Here is a 19,722-nt window from a genome sequence, read left to right on the forward strand (position 1 = left end):
CTTAAGTACGCTCTTAAAAACAATTAAGTATTGCATAAAGCCCCTTAACTGCCATTTTCCCAAGTATTTCTTATGGTTATGAAAACTTCACCTTAAGTGTAGGTGAAGAGTTTCAAGTTTTCTAAAAATGAAGAAATAGCTAAGTTTATACAACCAGCTGAAGAGTTTAGTGTGCCGAGGCAAATTTTGTGTGATAGGGAGAACCCTGTTTAGAACATTCTAGCGATAAAAACATGTTGCAAGAGTAGATTTGACAGTCACGCAATATGAGAAATCACTAACAATCTGGAACACAAACAAACCAGAAGTGTACTCTCTGCATCTTTAGAAACTGTACGAATGGATGCATTAAAATCATACCGCAAGTTCATTTGTGATATCACATATGTTTATCCTACTGACCACCACTAATATTCTTAATTTGGGATGGAAATCAGTTCTCTGCAGTTATACAAGCATCTTAAAGGATTAGTTCACCCCAAAATGTAAATTCAGTCATTGTTTACTCACCCCTGTGTTGTTATAACTCTATATGACTTTCTTTCTTTTTCTGAACACAAAGGGAGAAATTGTGAAGAAATGTTGTGCTCAGTGATGTCATACAATGGCAGTTTATGGTGACCACCTCTTCAAGCTTCAAAAGAACACAAAAGTATAATGCAGAAGTCTAATAAATTATTCATGAGACTCATGATTGTTATGAAAGCATACGATAAGATTTGATGAGAAACAAACTGAAATCTAATGTATTTAGTAAAAATGTTCACTGACCGTTGATCTCCTGTGTGCGTTCATGATAGGGCACGAGAGCAACAGTTCACGCAGCCCGCTGGCAAAATGGGGCGTTCAAGAGAAAACTCGTTTTGTTTATCTAAAAACAGTTCCTCCACAGCGATAGTGACAACAGAACACAACACAACTGCACACAAAACAGAGAACAGAACTTACTAATAATAATAATAATTTTCTTTATTTATCACACATTATACATTTGCACATATACAGTGAAATTCTTCTTTTTCACATATCCCAGCTAGGCTGGGGTCAGAGTGCAGGGTCAGCCATGATACAGCACCCCTGGAGCAGATAGGGTCAAGGGCCTTGCTCAAGGGCCCAACAGTGGCATCTTGGTGGTGCTGGGGCTTGAACCCCTGACCTTCTGATCAGTAACCCAGAGCCTTAACCGCTGAGCTACCACTGCCCACCTAAACATGTCTGAAGAGTTTGTAGTCCAAGAGTTTATGCATTTCTATGCCCAGCCTTATTTTTTTGAAACAGAGTACTCAAACAGAGAGAAAGAGGAAGCAGGAATGTTTCGTATCCATTCTGAACTGATGAGCATTTGTGACAGTCCTCCGACTGAAGAGAGCGATAGTGAAAATCTTCACCTCAGTTTTCTTCCAGCGCTGTATGTTTCAGATGTCTCGCTTGTTTGGCAAACCTGATTCAAACAGTCAACACATCAGCAGTGCTGGGTAGCAGGGGCAGATCTACCGGGTGGCATGGGGTGGCAAATGCCACCCTGAGAAAAAGCATTGCCACCTCATCTGCCACCCCAGCATTAGTATCCAAATTTATTAAATATAAATGTATATTAGTATATTATCATTGATTTTGTCATTGTGTAGAGGTTTATTCATGTCAAACTGCCTAAACTCTCACCGAATGTACAAATGACAACAGACCCATTGATTGATTACAGCAGCAGCCAATCACATCACTGACCAATCGCCTACCTACTATTTCAGCGCGTGTACAGTGTTTGGGCTCTCGTGGGTTGATGCACTCTTTTCCGTGTTCTCCATTGTAATGACCTTCTTGGCCGTATTGTTTGTGTGTATGTAGTGTGTGTGTTGTCGCTTTCTCTTCCTCTTCCTCTCTTAATTAGTTGAAAGTTATTTAAAATAACTAACGACGCAACTTTTGAGGGAATGCAGTCCTAATTTCCACATATGTGGACTTCATGTTTATCAGCACGCTGACACATGAAAAATAAAAATAAAAATTTAAAGTGGCATATCAAACGAAATGAAAGACTCTACTCTTTACAACCAAACAGGTTTCAATAAAAAAAAACATTTGTTGGCGCTGTGCCCGTAGGAGCGCTTCACATAAATCAAAGCTGTCGTGTCACGTGACTCAGTGCGGCAGAAGTTTAATCCTTAAATGACAGTGTAGAGTCTTGTGAATAATACTCAGTCGGCTTATATTCATTTAAATTATGCGTTGCGTATAGCAAAGTCAAAATACAACGTCCACACATGTGGATGCAGGGTCACACAAGGTTAACTCGTCTTATTTCCAAACATTACACCTCATTCATACTGACAAAAACACACGCAAGATGTGTTGTTTGGGTCTCTATAAAGTTTAATAGAGAAGAGTGTGTTGAATGAAGCAGATAATAACTGACAGGTTAGTCTTTATCTACAATGTCTTAGAGAAAGATCTCACTTGACCTTTAACCATTCACCATCACCACACAGCCAATGAGCGTTCACCTCCCATCATGCAAATGTCCTCTGAATAACTGCAAGCGCTAAAATTGTTGAGCGGTGCGGTGGGGAGGGGGGTGGGAGGGTAGGGTTTGTCGCTGTCCTTTTCTGCATATCGCGGCCCTCTTCAGCCAGTCACGGTCTGTTCGGCCCCGTTTTGTGGCCGGTCCACCGGGAAAGGTCCCGGTTCTCCCTATGGCTAGTCCACCCCTGACGCAGATACATCTCAAACTATCAAATCACAGCATCAATAAACCAAAATAAACCTCCATCATCAAATCAAATATCTGTTAAGAGCAAATAAAAGAACAAGCACACCGGACACACATTCATCTCTCATGAGTTAACAGATGATATAAATTAAATCTAAATGCAAATGGTCCAGTATAAACATACAGAACTTATATCAGGAAGTAAATGATGAATCTGCAGATAAACAGAAACATGATTCAGAAACAATTATTTGTGCAAATACAGACAGACTACAAATGTTCAAATATTAGTGGCTGTAAATGTGCATTTTCACTGCAATACGGCTTCAGTGCTGCAACATTATTAAGAGAATGAAAATCAGAAATCTGAAAATAAAGTTTTGATAAGTTATTAACATTCATCACAAAATCACCTGCTAATAGCACAGATTTTAATGACACATTAAAAGCAGTTTTTTGTGCTCAGTGATCATAATCTTATTTGATCTTAGTTTGTTCGCTTTGGACAATAAACACAAACAATGTTTCTGAAACTTACACTGTGTCTAAAACAGATGAATCAATGAAGCTGTCAGCACTGTTATATAATTTAAATTCTCATTGTGATGTCACAGCCACCTCGTACTGAGCCCCACAGAGGACGGAGAGGGAATTTATTTTCTGTAATAGTTTTGTGTTCCCTCACAATACCTTTATCCATCCCTTATTCAAATTTAACATGATCTGGTAGTAGTAAAGCGTTTCCGGTTACACATGTAACCTCGGTTCCCTAAAATGAAGGGAACGAGACATTGCTGTAAGCAGTCTTTTCGATCTTGTTAAAACCCTTATTCAGTCACGCCAATCCTCTTATTCAGCACCCTTCAGGCGCACAGTTGGCTGCTCAGTCACCGTTTCTTCAGAATTTTCTGACTGAGGGACAAGAGTGAGTCATTCGTATTATAAAACTCTGAAGAAGTAGTGCGGCCAGCTTTTGCAATGTCTTGTCCCCTTCATCTCAGGGAACCAAGGTTACATGTGTAACCAGAGACGTTCCCTTTCTATTCAGTTCTCTCGAAACTGCTGTAAGCACTATGGGGAACGATATCCCATCATGCAGCACTACGTGACATTACACTCCCAGAGTTATAACACTAAACAGATATATTCATGAGGAGTCACAGGCCGACGACTTAAGTCATATTAAAGTGTAAATGAATAGTCCCACGCAATGAGAGGAGATGACGGCCGCTCCATTGGAGGAGGCGCTGTGTCATGCTCATTAATTGTGGCGATTGGAGTCCACCCTGGCGATTTATGTACGCCATTACTGTTGTGTTGTCCGAACGAATCAGAATGTGTTGATTCACAATGTCGGAATGAAAAGCTCTCAAACTTAGAAAGACAGCCAGTAGTTCTAGACGGTTGATGTGCCACACACATTTCGCACCTGTCCAGGTGCCGAAAGTTGGTCGCCCATCAATCACCGTGCCCCAGCCTGTGTTGGATGCATCTGTGGTCACCACTTTTCTTCTGAAAATTTGACCCAGCATAACACCCTGTTGGTAGAAGGCCGGCGTTGTCCATGGTGCTAGAGCAGCCAGACAGAAGCGAGTCACTATTATGCGCATGCGTCTGATGCCTCGGGCGCATATGATGTAGAACGTGCCGCTTGAGCCAGTACTGGAGAGGTCTCATGTGTGACAGACCTAACGGTATGCCAGCGGACTCTGCTGCCATAAAACCCAGCATTCTCTGAAATTACTTCAGTGGCAATGTTTTCCCCAGCTTGAACATTAGACAGACACCGAACAATGGTCTGTATGTGCTCGTTCGTGAGGTGTGCGCTCATGCTCAAAGAGTCAAGACGAACCCCTAAAAAGGAGATTTGCAGGCTGGGAAAAAGTGTGCTTTTCGCTCAGTTGACATTCAGACCCAGATTTTTCAGATGGCAAAGCAGCAAGTCTCTGTGTTCGCTCAATAATGCCTCTGATTGGGCTAGTAATAGCCAATCATTGAGATAATTCAAAACACGCACACCGTTCATTTTTAATGGGGCGAGCGCCGCATCGATACACTTTGTGAAGAGACAGGCCGAAAGGAAGGACTTTGAATTGATACGCAGTTCCCTCGAACGCAAATCTCAAAAACTGTCAGTGATGTGGTGCAATTGGAACATGAAATTACGCGTCCTTCAGATCTATTGACACAAACCAGTCCTGAGGACGGATGTGCGATAAGACAAGTTTCTGTGTTATCATTTTGAATGGGTGCTTTACGACCATGTGATTCAAGCATCTCAGATCTAGAATGGGCTGAAGCGCACCGTCTTTCTTCGGAACGAGAAAATAATAGCCATAAACCCCGATGTGTGTGTCGCAGTCTGGGAAAGTCTCTACTGCATGTTTTTGCGAGGAGACTGTGAATCTCTGTGTGCAACACCGACGCATCCTGTGGTTGGACCACAGATTGCAAAACGGCAGTGAAAAGAGGTGGCCGGCATACAAACTGAATGCTCGATAATTTTTAACACCCAGTCTGACACACCCATGAGGGCTCGCCATGGGTTCACGCAGCGGGACAGTGGGCTTATTGATTCACTCGCTATAGGAGATTGAGCACCGCTCACCATAGAGCAGAGTGTGTGTGGTATATGATACGTAAGGAAATGGCCCTTTTTCTAAGATTGTGCGAGCATCCTGTGTTTGTACAATGGGAGTGTTTTTCTCTTTTGTGAGAAAAACCTCTGTTTGAGTAATACACACAGAAGTAACATTTTGAACAATGTCCCGTTACCGATGAACAGTATTGAGGAAGAGAAACACTGTGTGCCTCGAATCAAGCTTTTTTCCGCTCTGGGCCATGAATAAAGGAGAGCTCTGGGCTCCTCTTCACAGGGCTGGGCATGTCAGGAACATTTCTGCTGCCCGGCCGGGGTTTATCATCGGCGCGTTTTTCGCGTTGAGTCGGCGGGTGCTTACGCTTGGGCCACGGTTTTTGTGGCTTCACAAATGGCTTTCGGCTGTGCTGGGGCAGCGAGAAATGGATTATTTTGCTGGGAGCTGATCAGAATTAGATCGGGAACATGCTGGGAAAGGGAAAGTGCTACTTCTCTTTGGTAGAAAATGTTACATCGCTCGTGACCGCTTTTGCGTTGCAATGAAGCACTCTAAAAAGCCTTCCACAGTGTTGCAAAAGAGACCGTCGGGCGACACCGGGGTGTCAAGGAAGGCGTCTTTTTCTGTGTTACGCATCCTGGTAAATATGCCGGTCTAGAACCATCAGGCTGCTCGTCGCTTTGCCGATGGCCTGAGTGGTAGCTTTTGTGGCTCGCAGCGCCAAATCTGTAGCAGTGCGGAGCTCTTTGAACAGCTCTGAATCGGGGCCTTGCTCATCCATTTGTTTGAGGAGCTTAGCTTGAAAAACCTGGAGCACTGACATGCTGTGGAGCGCTGAACTAACGTAGTGTTGAAGGAAGAAAATTCTGAAGAAATGGTGGCTTAGCGCCTGCTTATATAGGCCAACTGCATGCCTGAAGGGACGGGGCTCAGACACCATTGGCAATCAGAGGATTGCCGTGATTGAATAAGGGTTTCAACAAGGTCGTCTAGAAGGACTTCCCCATAGTGCTTACAGCAATGACGAGTGAACTGGATCAAAAGGGACCCAGAGTAACCACAAAACTTACGAATAATCATATTTTAACTGTGTTATTTGTAGTGAAACCGTAAATGTAATAATACAGGAAAACCCAAAACTATGGTAATAATCGCTTGTTACAACAGTTTTACTATAGTAACACAATGGTTAATTTGTGTTAAACGTTTGGTTTTAAAACAATGGTTTCCACCATGGTTTACTATAGTAACTAATATTTGTAGTAAAATCGTAACCACAAAATTTACTTAGGCTTTATTACAGTAACCATATAGCATATTTACTGTACATAACATATAGTTACTGTAGTAAAACCATGCAATTTCATAGTTCAACTATACAAGTATTTCAGAAAATAAACTCCCTCTCTGTCTTAAAGGAGCTTGTGATATTTCTGGTCTATTAGTTAAATCATTGTATAAGATAATTTCATATGAATTATGAATTGTATTTATTTTTATTCTAAAACAAATCATGAAAAGTCAATTGGTTTCATACCATTAATTTGTGTTCAATATAAAGTAGAATTTTATTTGTATTGTTCTGTTGCTGAAGTCTCGAGCTCACAGCTGATTGGTCTGTGTTAAAGAACATCGAGTTGATGTTTAGATTCAATCATTTCAGTGTGAATAGACTCAAACTGATGCATCTGATGTAAACACACATTTAGAAATATCAAAGTACATCCATATATCACTTCTGTTCTTCCACTGTATCTCAGATTTAAAACACTGACCCCAGATCAGTTCAAACGCTCGTGTCATCTGTTATAAACCAACAGTAAAACTGACTCAGAATCATTCCATCATTGTTCTGAAATGCAAAAGTATATGCAATGTCTCTTCTTCATGATCTGGATCTATTATTCTAAAGTTCTGCATACGACTAAAGCTGACAAATACAACGCATTATTCATTTTCTTACAATTAACTGCAAAAAAGACAAAAGTCAGTTTTCATTTAATCACATTTAGTATCTGATGTTCACATGCACTCAGTTCACTGCTCACAGATGTGGCTTTTAAAATTATATTCCTAATTAAAATCCCTTTATAAGATATGCTAATATTAAAAAAAAACTGAGTTTAAATAGCTTATAAATGATTGCATATATAATACTCTAGCATGATGAAACTGTAATTTTATGATGTAGAATTTTTATAGAGTTGAATTCTTGATTGACGGTTTGTTTTATATTCATCGATGGACGAGCTTCAGTACTGAAAACAGGAAATGAAGCCACTGATTCACAAATGACATAAAAACAAATCTCAGTCAGTCAAACGCTGATCTTTTATAACAATGTTATAGAGCACTTGAAGAAGAGTTATCGCACAAGCACTTCCTGTGTCAGGTCCTCCTCAACCAATCAGTGCTCACACATTAACACATGTCGTCTGACAGTAATAGATGAGAGTTTCAGATGTTATAAGGCATATCGATCAGTTCAGAGCACGTCTCATGAGTCTCTGACATTAAACAGGTGTGCACTCTGTCCCGAATGTTCATTTCCATTCTGGAATTCTGTAAGTCTTTTGTATTCCTGTTGGGAATATTTGTGTGTTTGTGTCGTCTGAAGGCCTCGTCATGTTAAAGAGTTCTTCACTGTGAATCATGATGAATCTACATTCAGAGAATCAAACTCAACATCAGCGTGAGGATGAGAGAGACGAAACTGAGAGACTGAACCGTCAGCACGCCGCCACCTGAATATACATACAAACATTCATATCAGATTCAACATGGAAACTATGTTTTTAACCTGTAAAAATGAAATAATGAACAATCAGGACTGACAGAATTAAACCCAAGTCTGTGTGTTTTACAGTAATGCATTACAAGTAACCTGCACCACATAATAAGATACATTTGAGAAGTAATTAACGGCATACATTTTGCCAAAGGTGTGTATTTTTGGGGGAATTTTGAAAGTTCAACCTCAGTTCCTATAATACATCTATAATACACTGTGTACACAAAATAGTTACACTCAGGACCTTCAGGACAAAAATGTCCCCATTGAAACCCATTAAAACTGCAATATTTGATCCCAGTGCCATTAAAGCATAAAATCATGAATTCTATGATATTGTGATTTCATTCCAGAGCCCTGGCTTCAACATTTACATTTGTAATATTTTCCACCAGATGGCGCCATTTTTCTCATGTTTAGCCTATGGAGCAAATACATACTTTTCCCCTATTCTCTGTTTGCTGTATTATAGAGCACTGCAGGACAACTGAATAAATGATGCAGCTAAAATTGTGTGTGTGTGTGTGTGTGTGTGTGTGTGTGTGTGTGTGTGTGTGTGTGTGTGTAAAAAAACAACAGTGGCATTATATAAACAAACTGGCATTAAAATCCTGAAAATGAATGAATATTTGGTAGTTATGATCAGGACTGATGATGGTTAAAAAATCCAAGTCAGTGAAAGTGGAAAATAATATTCATATAATTTTATAATGGCAGTTTTTTGACGTGGACATTTTTGTCCTCGAAGGACCACTGAGTAACTTTATTTTACTGACGCACAAGGGTTAAATTGCTCTGTCGATAAGAAAATGCCTTATTACTGGAGTGTGATTAATTGCGTAAATATCTGAATGCAATATTTCTTATATAATTAAATCACACTGAATGACAGAATAACATGTCCTAATTCTAATATGTTGGTAATATTGAGCTTCTGTCCATCATGGCAGTAAACAGACATCATCTCTCTTGTTTTCATGTGATTCAGGTGTGTTTACCTGTGATGCGCACTTGTGCGACGGCTCCGTCTCCTCCCTCACTGTGAGCACGCACCTCCACCAGATATTCACCCTTCCTCATGGGCAGATCGATGGACTGTTTCACTGTGGTGTACAGAACGGTGTTACTTTGACCCTCTGGTCTGTACAGCACCTGTATCACACGTCAAACACAGAGGAATCATGGGATATTATAGAAAGCACTGCACATTATTAACACAGGACACACACTCTCCAGTTCTGTGGCTCCATTCACACCTGTTTCTTTACCCTGTGTCAAGCACAAGTCTGTAAATGACTCGAAATACACCATCTGTAGTTCATCACTCCTTTAAATAACAGGCATAATTGTGTCCTCTTCTGAAAGTGAACACTTGAGGGGTTTGTTGTCCAAAAGACAGAATTAAAAGGAGGTTAACACCCATCTCAAGTAGACAGGTGAGACACATATGGTGAATTTACTGAAACTGTCGGAGACTAATATTCATCACAAAGTCAATTAAAGCACGTCACTCTGAGTGACCAAAGACTCTGTACAACAAAACAAAAAACTTACAAATCCTGAAATTTGTCTTAGATGGCAAAATCATGTTTAAAATCATTCAGTCTGATACACTAAAAAATATCAAACAAAGCAAACTCATGTCAGAGAGAATTTAACACCTGCCAGACCACATCTGACATTTATTTTTGATTAAACATACAGATTTCTGCCCCTATTGCAATCATGTAGCTGTTTAGAGAGTAAAAAGTAATTAAAAGATATCAGATTTAACACAGACAATTCCTACATGACAGTGTTTGTATCTGTTACATGTCTGAGGGTCAGATGATTTTTTTCACTTCCAAATGAAGTTACTGGCCAACTGTTTTTTTATTTTATTTATGATTCACCAAAGCTCATTTTGACTTATATTTGACACTTGGAGAGAGTTCATTGTTTGACTTTTCTCCATCAGCTCTCTGTCAAACAATGTCACCCTGATTTCACAAAAGAGAAGAAAATAAACAGAAAACCCCCAGTAGAGTTAAAGTTCCTCATTCACTCAATCACACAGCACAAATTCACTGAAAATATCCCAGTAAAGATTTACCACACATTCACTGTGTTTCACACTCCTCTCAGTCACTGGAGAGACACACGGAGGGTTTTTAACCTCTGTGCGATCTTCGGGGCATTTTTGTCTTTTTCATTGTTGTTGTTTTCTCGATCATTTTGGCTGTGTTAACGCCAACGGCATACATTTTGCTAAAGGTGTGTGTTTTTGGGGGAATTTTGATATTTCAACCTCAGTTCCTATAATACATCTATAATACACTGTGTACACAAAATAGTTACACTCAGGACCTTCAGGACAAAAATGTCCCCATTGAAACCCATTAAAACTGCAATATTTGATCCCAGTGCCATTAAAGCATAAAATCATGAATTCTATGATATTATGCTTTCATTCCAGAGCCCTGGCTTCAACATTTACATTTGTAATATTTTCCACCAGATGGCGCCATTTTTCTCATGTTTAGCCTATGGAGCAAATACATACTTTTCCCCTATTCTCTGTTTGCTGTATTATAGAGCACTGCAGGACAACTGAATAAATAATGCAGATAAAATTGTGTGTGTGCTGGTATGGATGTCAGAGTGTGTTTTGTTTGTGTGTATTGAGAAATGTGTGTGTGTGTGTAAAAAACAACAGTGGCATTATATAAACAAACTGGCATTTAAAGGGTTAAAATCCTGAAAATAAATGAATATTTGGTAGTTATGATCAGGACTGATGTTGGTTAAAAAAATCTAAGTCAGTGAAAGTGGAAAATAATGTTAATATATAATATTTTTATGGCAGTTTTTTGACGTGGACATTTTTGTCCTCTAAGGTCCTGAGTGTGAGTTTTTTTATTGACGCACAAGGGTTAAAGTCTCTCATGAACCTGAAACACCTGCAGACATTAATGAACCCAAACACACATGATGAACTCATTAGAGGACTGAACATCTCAAACAGCTCCAGCAGAGGAGACAGAGAGAAGTGTGTTCAAAAACAGCTGCTAAAATACAGATATTCAACTATATATGAATGACATGTTTTATTTATTGTGTCATATGCATCTTTAATTTAAATCAACAAAATGATCACCACCAACCCCTCCATTTAGGACCACCATCCTAAAACACGAGACATTATTTTTTGAAGTTATTCAGAGCTTGTTTGAGAATATTAGAAGCACACACTAGATATCAACAAGAAGAACTGTGTATTCTGCTTTATTATGTTCAATATCAGATCCACACACTGAACTGTGATTGGTCACTTTGCGTGTCAGTCAGACGGTTCTTTACCAGAATAAACTGTATAGTGGACCAGACATACACGAGACCAAACACTCGTCACCAGCGTGATTGTGAAGATCCTGCTCTCTACTCATCAGACAAATAAAACTACTGAAAGAAATTATTATAAATACTGCAGACAGAGATCTGACCTTATAACCCACAACAGCAGACTCATTGGACAGTGATCTGACGTGCTCCCACGCGATATTGATCGACGTCCCGCTCGAGTGCATCTTTGTGCCGATTATTTTGGGTGGCCGATTAGGAGCTGAGAGAGATGACAGAAACATTACAACAGTAATCAATAATCAATAAACTGATCTGAAATTTAGTTATATGTTATGATTTATATTCAAGTGAATATTATCTCTAATTGGTGTATTTGTACATAATTATTTTAATGAGAGTTTTTGTAGTTAACAGACTTACGAGGTTTCTTGGTGTAGATTTCGTGTCGTTGGCCGGCGGGTCCGTATCCAGCACCGTTGTACGCACGCACCTCAATGAGATAATGTGAATCAGGTTTCATGTTCTCCAGACGCGTGTGGTTCTCTCGACCGGACACCAGAACACGCTGAGCAGATGCCTCGTTCTCTGTGGATCTACACCAGTAACGCACCTGACACAACACACACACACACACACGGTCATGTGACACCACAACACACACACGGTCATGTGACACCACAACATACATACACACACACAGTCATGTGACACCACAACACACACGGTCATGTGACACCACAACACACACACACACACACATGGTCATGTGACACCACAACACACACACGGTCATGTGACACCACAACACACACACACACACACACACACACACACACACACGGTCATGTGACACCACAACACACACACACACACACGGTCATGTGACACCACAACACACATGGTCATGTGACACCACAACACACACACACACGGTAATGTGACACCACAACACACACACACGGTCATGTGACACCACAACACACACACACGGTCATGTGACACCACAACACACACACACGGTCATGTGACACCACAACACACACACACACACACACACACACACACACACACGGTAATGTGACACCACAACATACACACACGGTAATGTGACACCACAACACATACGGTAATGTGACACCAAAACCCACACACACACACACACACACACACACACACGGTCATGTGACCCCACAACACACACGGTCATGTGACACCACAACACACACACACACACACACACGGTAATGTGACACCACAACACACACACACACACACACACACACGGTAATGTGACACCACAACACACACACACGGTAATGTGACACCAAAACCCACACACACACACACACACACACACACACACACACACGGTAATGTGACACCACAACATACACACACGGTAATGTGACACCACAACACATACGGTAATGTGACACCAAAACCCACACACACACACACACACACACACACACACGGTCATGTGACCCCACAACACACACGGTCATGTGACACCACAACACACACACACACACACACACGGTAATGTGACACCACAACACACACACACACACACACACACACGGTAATGTGACACCACAACACACACACACGGTAATGTGACACCACAACACATACGGTAATGTGACACCAAAACCCACACACACACACACACACACACACACACACGGTCATGTGACCCCACAACACACACGGTCATGTGACACCACAACACACACACACACACACACACACGGTAATGTGACACCACAACACACACACACACACACACACACACACACGGTAATGTGACACCACAACATACACACACACGGTAATGTGACACCACAACATACACACACACGGTAATGTGACACCACAACATACACACACACACGGTAATGTGACACCACGCAATCAATCAACGGTCTGATACTGAATCAATGGAAATATACATGAGAAAACATTACAGGAGTCATACCATATATTGTTTTTTATTATTAACTGTTTCCCTTGAGGTCCACTTAAGAGTTTTTTTTTGTGCAGCAAAAATTTTTGTAATTTTTGTAATTTTTTAAAAATCTTTTAGAGCGAAGAAAATCGTTTTAGCAGTTTAGTTTCAATAACAGCTCTTTATGGACTGGACAGGAAGTTTTGAGTTGTGAAAGTTACAGAATGTTTTTATTGCACAATGAACTCTAATCTCAAAAGATGAAGAATAATGTGATTTCTCATGGCAAAAACTGCCATCGTTTTTCAAAATGTGTAACTATGGTGGCGGGGGCATGGTCGAGCGTTTGTGCGGAGAGAGAGAAGGTGGTAATGGTGCATACACCTGGACCCGATAATGACTAACACCTGTTTCTAATTGCAGTAAGTATTGGGGAGAGCAATAAAGAGCGACCATGCCAGAGACCAAGGGAGAGAGCTGCCAGTCAGAACGAGACTGTGTTAAACTGTGAACTGTTGAGCCTTTAATGTAAAAGTTCGTTTCTGACACTGGATTCAGTTTATAAAAAGTGTCTCCAAATCGATTCAGATCTGTTCTCTTCAGTTCAGTTAAATGTAATTCAAGTGTATTTCTATAGAAGTTTAGTTGAAGTTTTACAGTGCTGTATCATCAGATGTGCGTTCTGATTGGTTGATACCTGATATCCTTCCACATTCTGTGACTGAACAGGGATCCACCACACGATTGCTTCAGTCGCTGACAGTGTTCTCGCCTCCACGATTGTGGGCGCGTCTGACGGAACTGAATAAAGAACACAGAAAGATACAAAAACAGAGGGTGGAAATGAACTCAGTTATGAATGGTTTTTCATAAGGTATCACAACACTACAACTGAAGACTGAACTCCAGCTGATGAAAAACTACATCCAGTTTCTATGAATAAACCACCTGACAATATATAAAAACCTGCTTATATGTTCTGTACTGTTAACTTAATTAATATGACATCATTATTACTGCTAATAAGCAAGTGTTCGTCTATAAATCCAAAGTTTATTAGACACGTGCACACACATACACACTTCTCTGATCTCAGTTACTCACCGTCCTGTGCAGAGTAAATAAAAGCGCTGATGCTGTACGGTCCTTCACCCTGACTATTAAACGCTTTCATCTTCACCTCAAACTTAGTGGCCGGTGGGATGTTTGAGTCTTTGTGGACGTATTTCTGTGCCTGAGGATCAGCGACCGTCACCTTCAGCCACTCGTGCTCATTATGAGGTCTGAATGCGATGATGTAACCGAAGTTACTGCCGTAATAATACTGCGGCTGGACCGGCTGCACACAAATCAGACGTTAAATAAACTTTTGGCTAATTGACAGTTTTTTACTTTATTATGGTTTATATGATTTATGAATAATAACATGAATAATCATATTTCAATTTCAAAGCTTCAAAACAGAACTCAGAAACAACAGTGATAAATGAATTAATAGTTTGTTTAGCCACAAATAAACAGTTTCTGCAACGGAAACTGTCAATCAAGCGGCTGTTAAAAATGAAGACATTATGACGATCTTTTGAGTGTCTTCTTCAGTCAATTTCAAATGATAATCATGTTTCATTTTCAAAGAATAATGCAATAGTTCAGTGGATTCAATTGAAACTTGTGAGTGATTTTTTTTAATAAATTCTGAACTGATCTTGAGTTTGTCGCAGCACAGAGAGTGAAATGTTAGTGTGTGTTCTGTTACCGTCCATGTGATGGTGAGTTCTCTGCTGGTTCCTCCTCCTCCACTGATGTCTGACGGGGCCACCACAGGCTCTACACAGATTTATCATTAATAAATACATGAATACACCAGAGAAATGAATGAGTACATAATGATGATTTCATGAGAATCTAAACTCACTGGCTTGTTTTGTGGTGGTTTTGGGTGACGGGTCACTGGGCGGTCCTGTACCCAGAGTGTTTGTGGCAATGACCCGAAACTCATATTCAGTCCACGGTTGGAGATTCACCACAGTTGCCATTTCTGCATTTCCCTCCACAATCACAGGAGCTGAACACAAACATTTAACTGCACATCACAGTGACTGCACTACTGCTGCTGCAATCAATGAGACTGGATTTATACTTCATTTCCAGCACATAAACACTGCTGATGTTTCTACAAACTGAACTCATTGATTTCACACTTTGGTAAATAATTAAATTGTAGTTTTAAATGAAAGTTCAAGAGATGCTGGTTCATCTACTGCTGTCACAACACAACCATGTACAGTATAAGCAGCTGTTTGTGCCATGATTATAATGCCACAACTGACCAATTAGAATTAAGTATTCCAGAGAGCAGTTTAATAATCAAAGGTCTATAACGCTACAGTGATATACAGTCATGTACAGTTTGGTGTGTATTGCTATGGTGATATAGAGACAGGCGTGTGTTTTTATGGTGATGGACTCACAGGTGTGTGTTGCTATGGTGATGTGCTCACAGATGTGAGTTGCTATGTTGATGTACATACAGGTGTGTGTGTTGCTTTGTTGATGTACTCATGTGTGTTTTGCTATGGTGATATAGTAACAGGAGCGTGTTGCTATGGTGATGCACTCACAGGTGTGTGTTGCTATGTTGATGCACTCAGGTGTGTGTTGCTATGTTGATGCACTCACAGGTGTGTGTTGCTATGGTGATGCACTCACAGGTGTGTGTTGCTATGGTGATGCACTCACAGGTGTGTGTTGCTATGGTGATGCACTCACAGGTGTGTGTTGCTATGGTGATATAGTGACAGGAGTGTGTTGCTATGGTGATATAGCGACAGGAGTGTGTTGCTATGGTGATGCACTCACAGGCGTGTGTTGTTATGGTGATGGACACACAGGTGTGTTGCTATGGTAATGCACTCACAGGTGTGTGTTGCTATGGTGATGCACTCACAGGATTGTGTTGCAATGGTGATGCACTCACAGGTGTGTGTTGCTATGGTGATGCACTCACAGGTGTGTGTTGCTATGTTGATGCACTCACAGGTGTGTGTTGCTATGGTGATGCACTCACAGGTGTGTGATGCTATGGTGATGCACTCACAGGTGTGTGTTGCTATGGTGATGCACTCACAGGTGTGTGTTGCTATGGTGATGCACTCACAGGTGTGTGTTGCTATGGTGATGCACTCACAGGTGTGTGTTGCTATGGTGATGCACTCACAGGTGTGTGTTGCTATGGTGATGCACTCACAGGTGTGTGATGCTATGGTGATGCACTCACAGGTGTGTGATGCTATGGTGATGCACTCACAGGTGTGTGATGCTATGGTGATGCACTCACAGGTGTGTGATGCTATGGTGATGCACTCACAGGTGTGTGTTGCTATGGTGATGCACTCACAGGTGTGTGTTGCTATGGTGATGCACTCACAGGTGTGTGTTGCTATGGTGATGCACTCACAGGTGTGTGATGCTATGGTGATGCACTCACAGGTGTGTGATGCTATGGTGATGCACTCACAGGTGTGTGATGCTATGATGATGTACACAATGATGACTATAAGACATTATACATATTACAGTTTAATTTTGTGCTAATGCATGATCTTCTGTAAAGCTGCTTTGAAACGATGTGTGTTGTGAAAGGCGCTATACAAATAAAAATGACTTGACTTGTACTCACAGGTGTTGGCATCTCTCCAGTCGTGTTGTGTTCTGGTGTCTCTGTACTGTATAGTATATGTTGAGATTGGACTCAGATTATCCGTCCCATGACTCCAGGTGACTCTCACACTGCTGTTCATTACGTCATCCACACGCACACCTCCGGGAGGACCTGGGGGTCCTGATACACAATCACAACAACACCTACTGTAACTCTGACACAATGACATGACACACTTTTATAGCCTTATAAACCCTTTCAAAACCTCAAACTCTTTGATCACAAAACTATTTTTTACATCTAACCATTTTATGTAAAGAGCTGGAAGGTGTTTTGATGCTCAACAGATGTAGAAAATAAATTTGTCGATGTTATGCCATGAGGGTTTGATAAAATAAACATCTTTGATCTAAACGCTTGTGGTTTGTCAGAATCTGTTGGTCTGATTTGTTCTATCCATCACTCAACACGTTCCATAAAAGCATTCTGGGATAGCTGAAACTAATATGACTGGTGATGTTTTATTCAGCTCATGGAAAAACTCAAGTTTGAATTCTAGAACAAATAAAACTAACTACAGTAATTTGGCAGAAACAATGGTTACCATGGTACATTTTTCCAAGGTTGATGACAGAGAAACAAAAATATAAAGATGTTTGTGGCAGAAATGGGGCTGGTGTAACTATGGGATCACTGAATCTGATAAAAATGACTTGTCAGTGTTTTGATTGTGTAGTTAAATGTGTTATTAGTCTGTGAATGTGAGGATAGTTGAGAGCAGTCTCACCTCTGACCACCAGTTCAGCAGATGTGGTGATGTTGTCTACAGGTGTCTGTGCTGTACAGGTGTATCGACCCGCGTGTTTCAGCTGTGTGTTTCTGATCAACAGCTCACAGCTCGACGTCCCTGCCTGACCGTCCTGATTTATATCCTTATTAACAACAATAACATCAGTATGAGTGTAATCATCTTTATTATAGTTTTTCTAAATAATACTAAACCATTTAAAGCTGCAGTGTCATTTCTGTGCCACAAACAACAGCAAACAGAATTGCAAAATTAATGTCAGTTTTCAAACAGGTGTCCTGAACACTCCCCCGTCTCCCATTGGTCAAACCAATAGTCCCACCCCAAACTCACACCATTGGTTGAGTCAGAAGTTGACAGGTCAATCAGACAAACAGGTGAATGTTTTGAAAGCATCACAGAGTCAATGGATTACTGATAACACGACAAAAAGGTTGCATTTGTTAACATTAATAAAATACATTTGTTTTAAGTGCCCAGATACAATTAATCAGGAGTAAAGAAATAAACACTACATGCTTGTCAGTTAAATATGTATAAAGAACGATGTTCACCATTTTGTGTTCGTAATGTTCTCCATCTTTGTCGAAGTCGATAACGTGAGCGTTGAGTGACCAGATGAAGGTGAGGTCAAGGGTCGGGTCATGTGACGCAGCACACTCCATCCTGGCACTCTCCCCGACACTGACATCAGCGTTAGATGGAGCGAGAGTGATCTTTGTAGCGTCTGAGAGAGACAGAGATGCACTCGTTTACTCATCAGCATCATCTGAACTCGTCTCAACTCTATTTAAGAGAAACTTGACTGAACACAGAAAACTGAAGGACGACAGGACAGGGAGGACTATCTCCTGATGTGAGCTGTTATTTATCAAGAGTTTTCACTTTTAACGGAAATGCATGAGGAATGGAGTCAATCAAGAGAGAGATATATTACTGTAAAAGTGTGTTTGTGACAGCAGAGGACAGAGATGAGACATGTTTACATCACAACACACAGTTCAGGCTGAAATCTTTACGGAATAATTCACCCGAAATAAAAACAAAACCAAACATTTAAAATAAATAAAAATGCCATAAAAGTAGTTGATATGACTTGTGCACATGTGCACAAGCCCCCCAATAATCAAAACAAGCAAGTACAACACCCCCCCCCCCCCACACACACACACACACACACACACACACACACACACACACACACAAACACACACACACACACACACACAAATACTTCACGCTGCAACCCCCCAATGTTCAAGCCAAATCTACGCCCTTGCCTGTGCATTATATTTTTGTAAATTAACAGTCATGGTCACTATAGATTGTAGTTGTGTGAAGAGTTTTTTTTTTTATATATATATATATATATACTTTTGTGTATGAAATGACATGATTGTGAGATTGTGATTTTTGGGTGAACTAATCCTTTAAAATCTCATCTGTTACCTTCATACTGTTATTTGACCTGATCCAACACTCAAATCTGAAGTGAATTCTGATTAAACTAGTTTACAGATTTAAACTGATCTGAGGTCAGTTGTGTGTCTGCTGTGATATCTGAGTGTATAATGTACCTGTGACTGTCAGTGATCCGGTGCTGTTTGCTCGTCCTCTGTCGTTCTCAGCAAAACACGTGTATTTGCCTTCATCTGATTTAGTCACGTTTATAATCTCTAAACTCCCATCTGCCCAAATGAACATCCTGCAATTATCAAAGATTGCATTAGAACAGGAAGTCAGGGTGAGAATCATACCGTTACAGGTGATACTCTGACCCATGAAACATGAGATCGATACATGAGACGCTGGTGTGACCTCTGACCTGTTGGAGTTGTGTAGGAGTTCAGTTCCTTTACTCCAGGAGA

At 40.6% G+C, this 19,722-nt stretch overlaps 1 protein-coding gene across 2 annotated transcripts in view; it reads right to left on the bottom strand.

Annotated features, from left to right (window-relative positions):
• Nucleotides 1-982: 982 nt before the first annotated feature.
• Nucleotides 983-19,722, bottom strand: part of LOC127437104 (contactin-1a-like) — a 74,594-nt gene continuing 55,854 nt past the window's right edge. For both annotated transcript variants that reach the window (XM_051691776.1, XM_051691775.1), the window contains 13 exons: nt 19,680-19,722; nt 19,432-19,559; nt 18,409-18,581; nt 17,834-17,978; nt 17,065-17,226; nt 15,301-15,450; nt 15,142-15,212; nt 14,490-14,724; nt 14,083-14,186; nt 11,858-12,047; nt 11,578-11,696; nt 9,094-9,247; nt 983-8,048 (listed from right to left, as the gene is read on the bottom strand). The exon at nt 19,680-19,722 is cut by the window's right edge and continues 108 nt beyond it. In XM_051691776.1, coding sequence (XP_051547736.1) covers nt 7,972-8,048; nt 9,094-9,247; nt 11,578-11,696; nt 11,858-12,047; nt 14,083-14,186; nt 14,490-14,724; nt 15,142-15,212; nt 15,301-15,450; nt 17,065-17,226; nt 17,834-17,978; nt 18,409-18,581; nt 19,432-19,559; nt 19,680-19,722 — 1,751 coding nt within the window. In that variant the 3' untranslated portion in view covers nt 983-7,971. The remainder of the gene's footprint in view (nt 8,049-9,093; nt 9,248-11,577; nt 11,697-11,857; nt 12,048-14,082; nt 14,187-14,489; nt 14,725-15,141; nt 15,213-15,300; nt 15,451-17,064; nt 17,227-17,833; nt 17,979-18,408; nt 18,582-19,431; nt 19,560-19,679) is intronic.

This window comes from Myxocyprinus asiaticus, chromosome 48 (genome assembly GCF_019703515.2).
Source record: "Myxocyprinus asiaticus isolate MX2 ecotype Aquarium Trade chromosome 48, UBuf_Myxa_2, whole genome shotgun sequence".
In the NCBI taxonomy this organism is placed as follows: Eukaryota; Metazoa; Chordata; class Actinopteri; order Cypriniformes; family Catostomidae; genus Myxocyprinus; species Myxocyprinus asiaticus.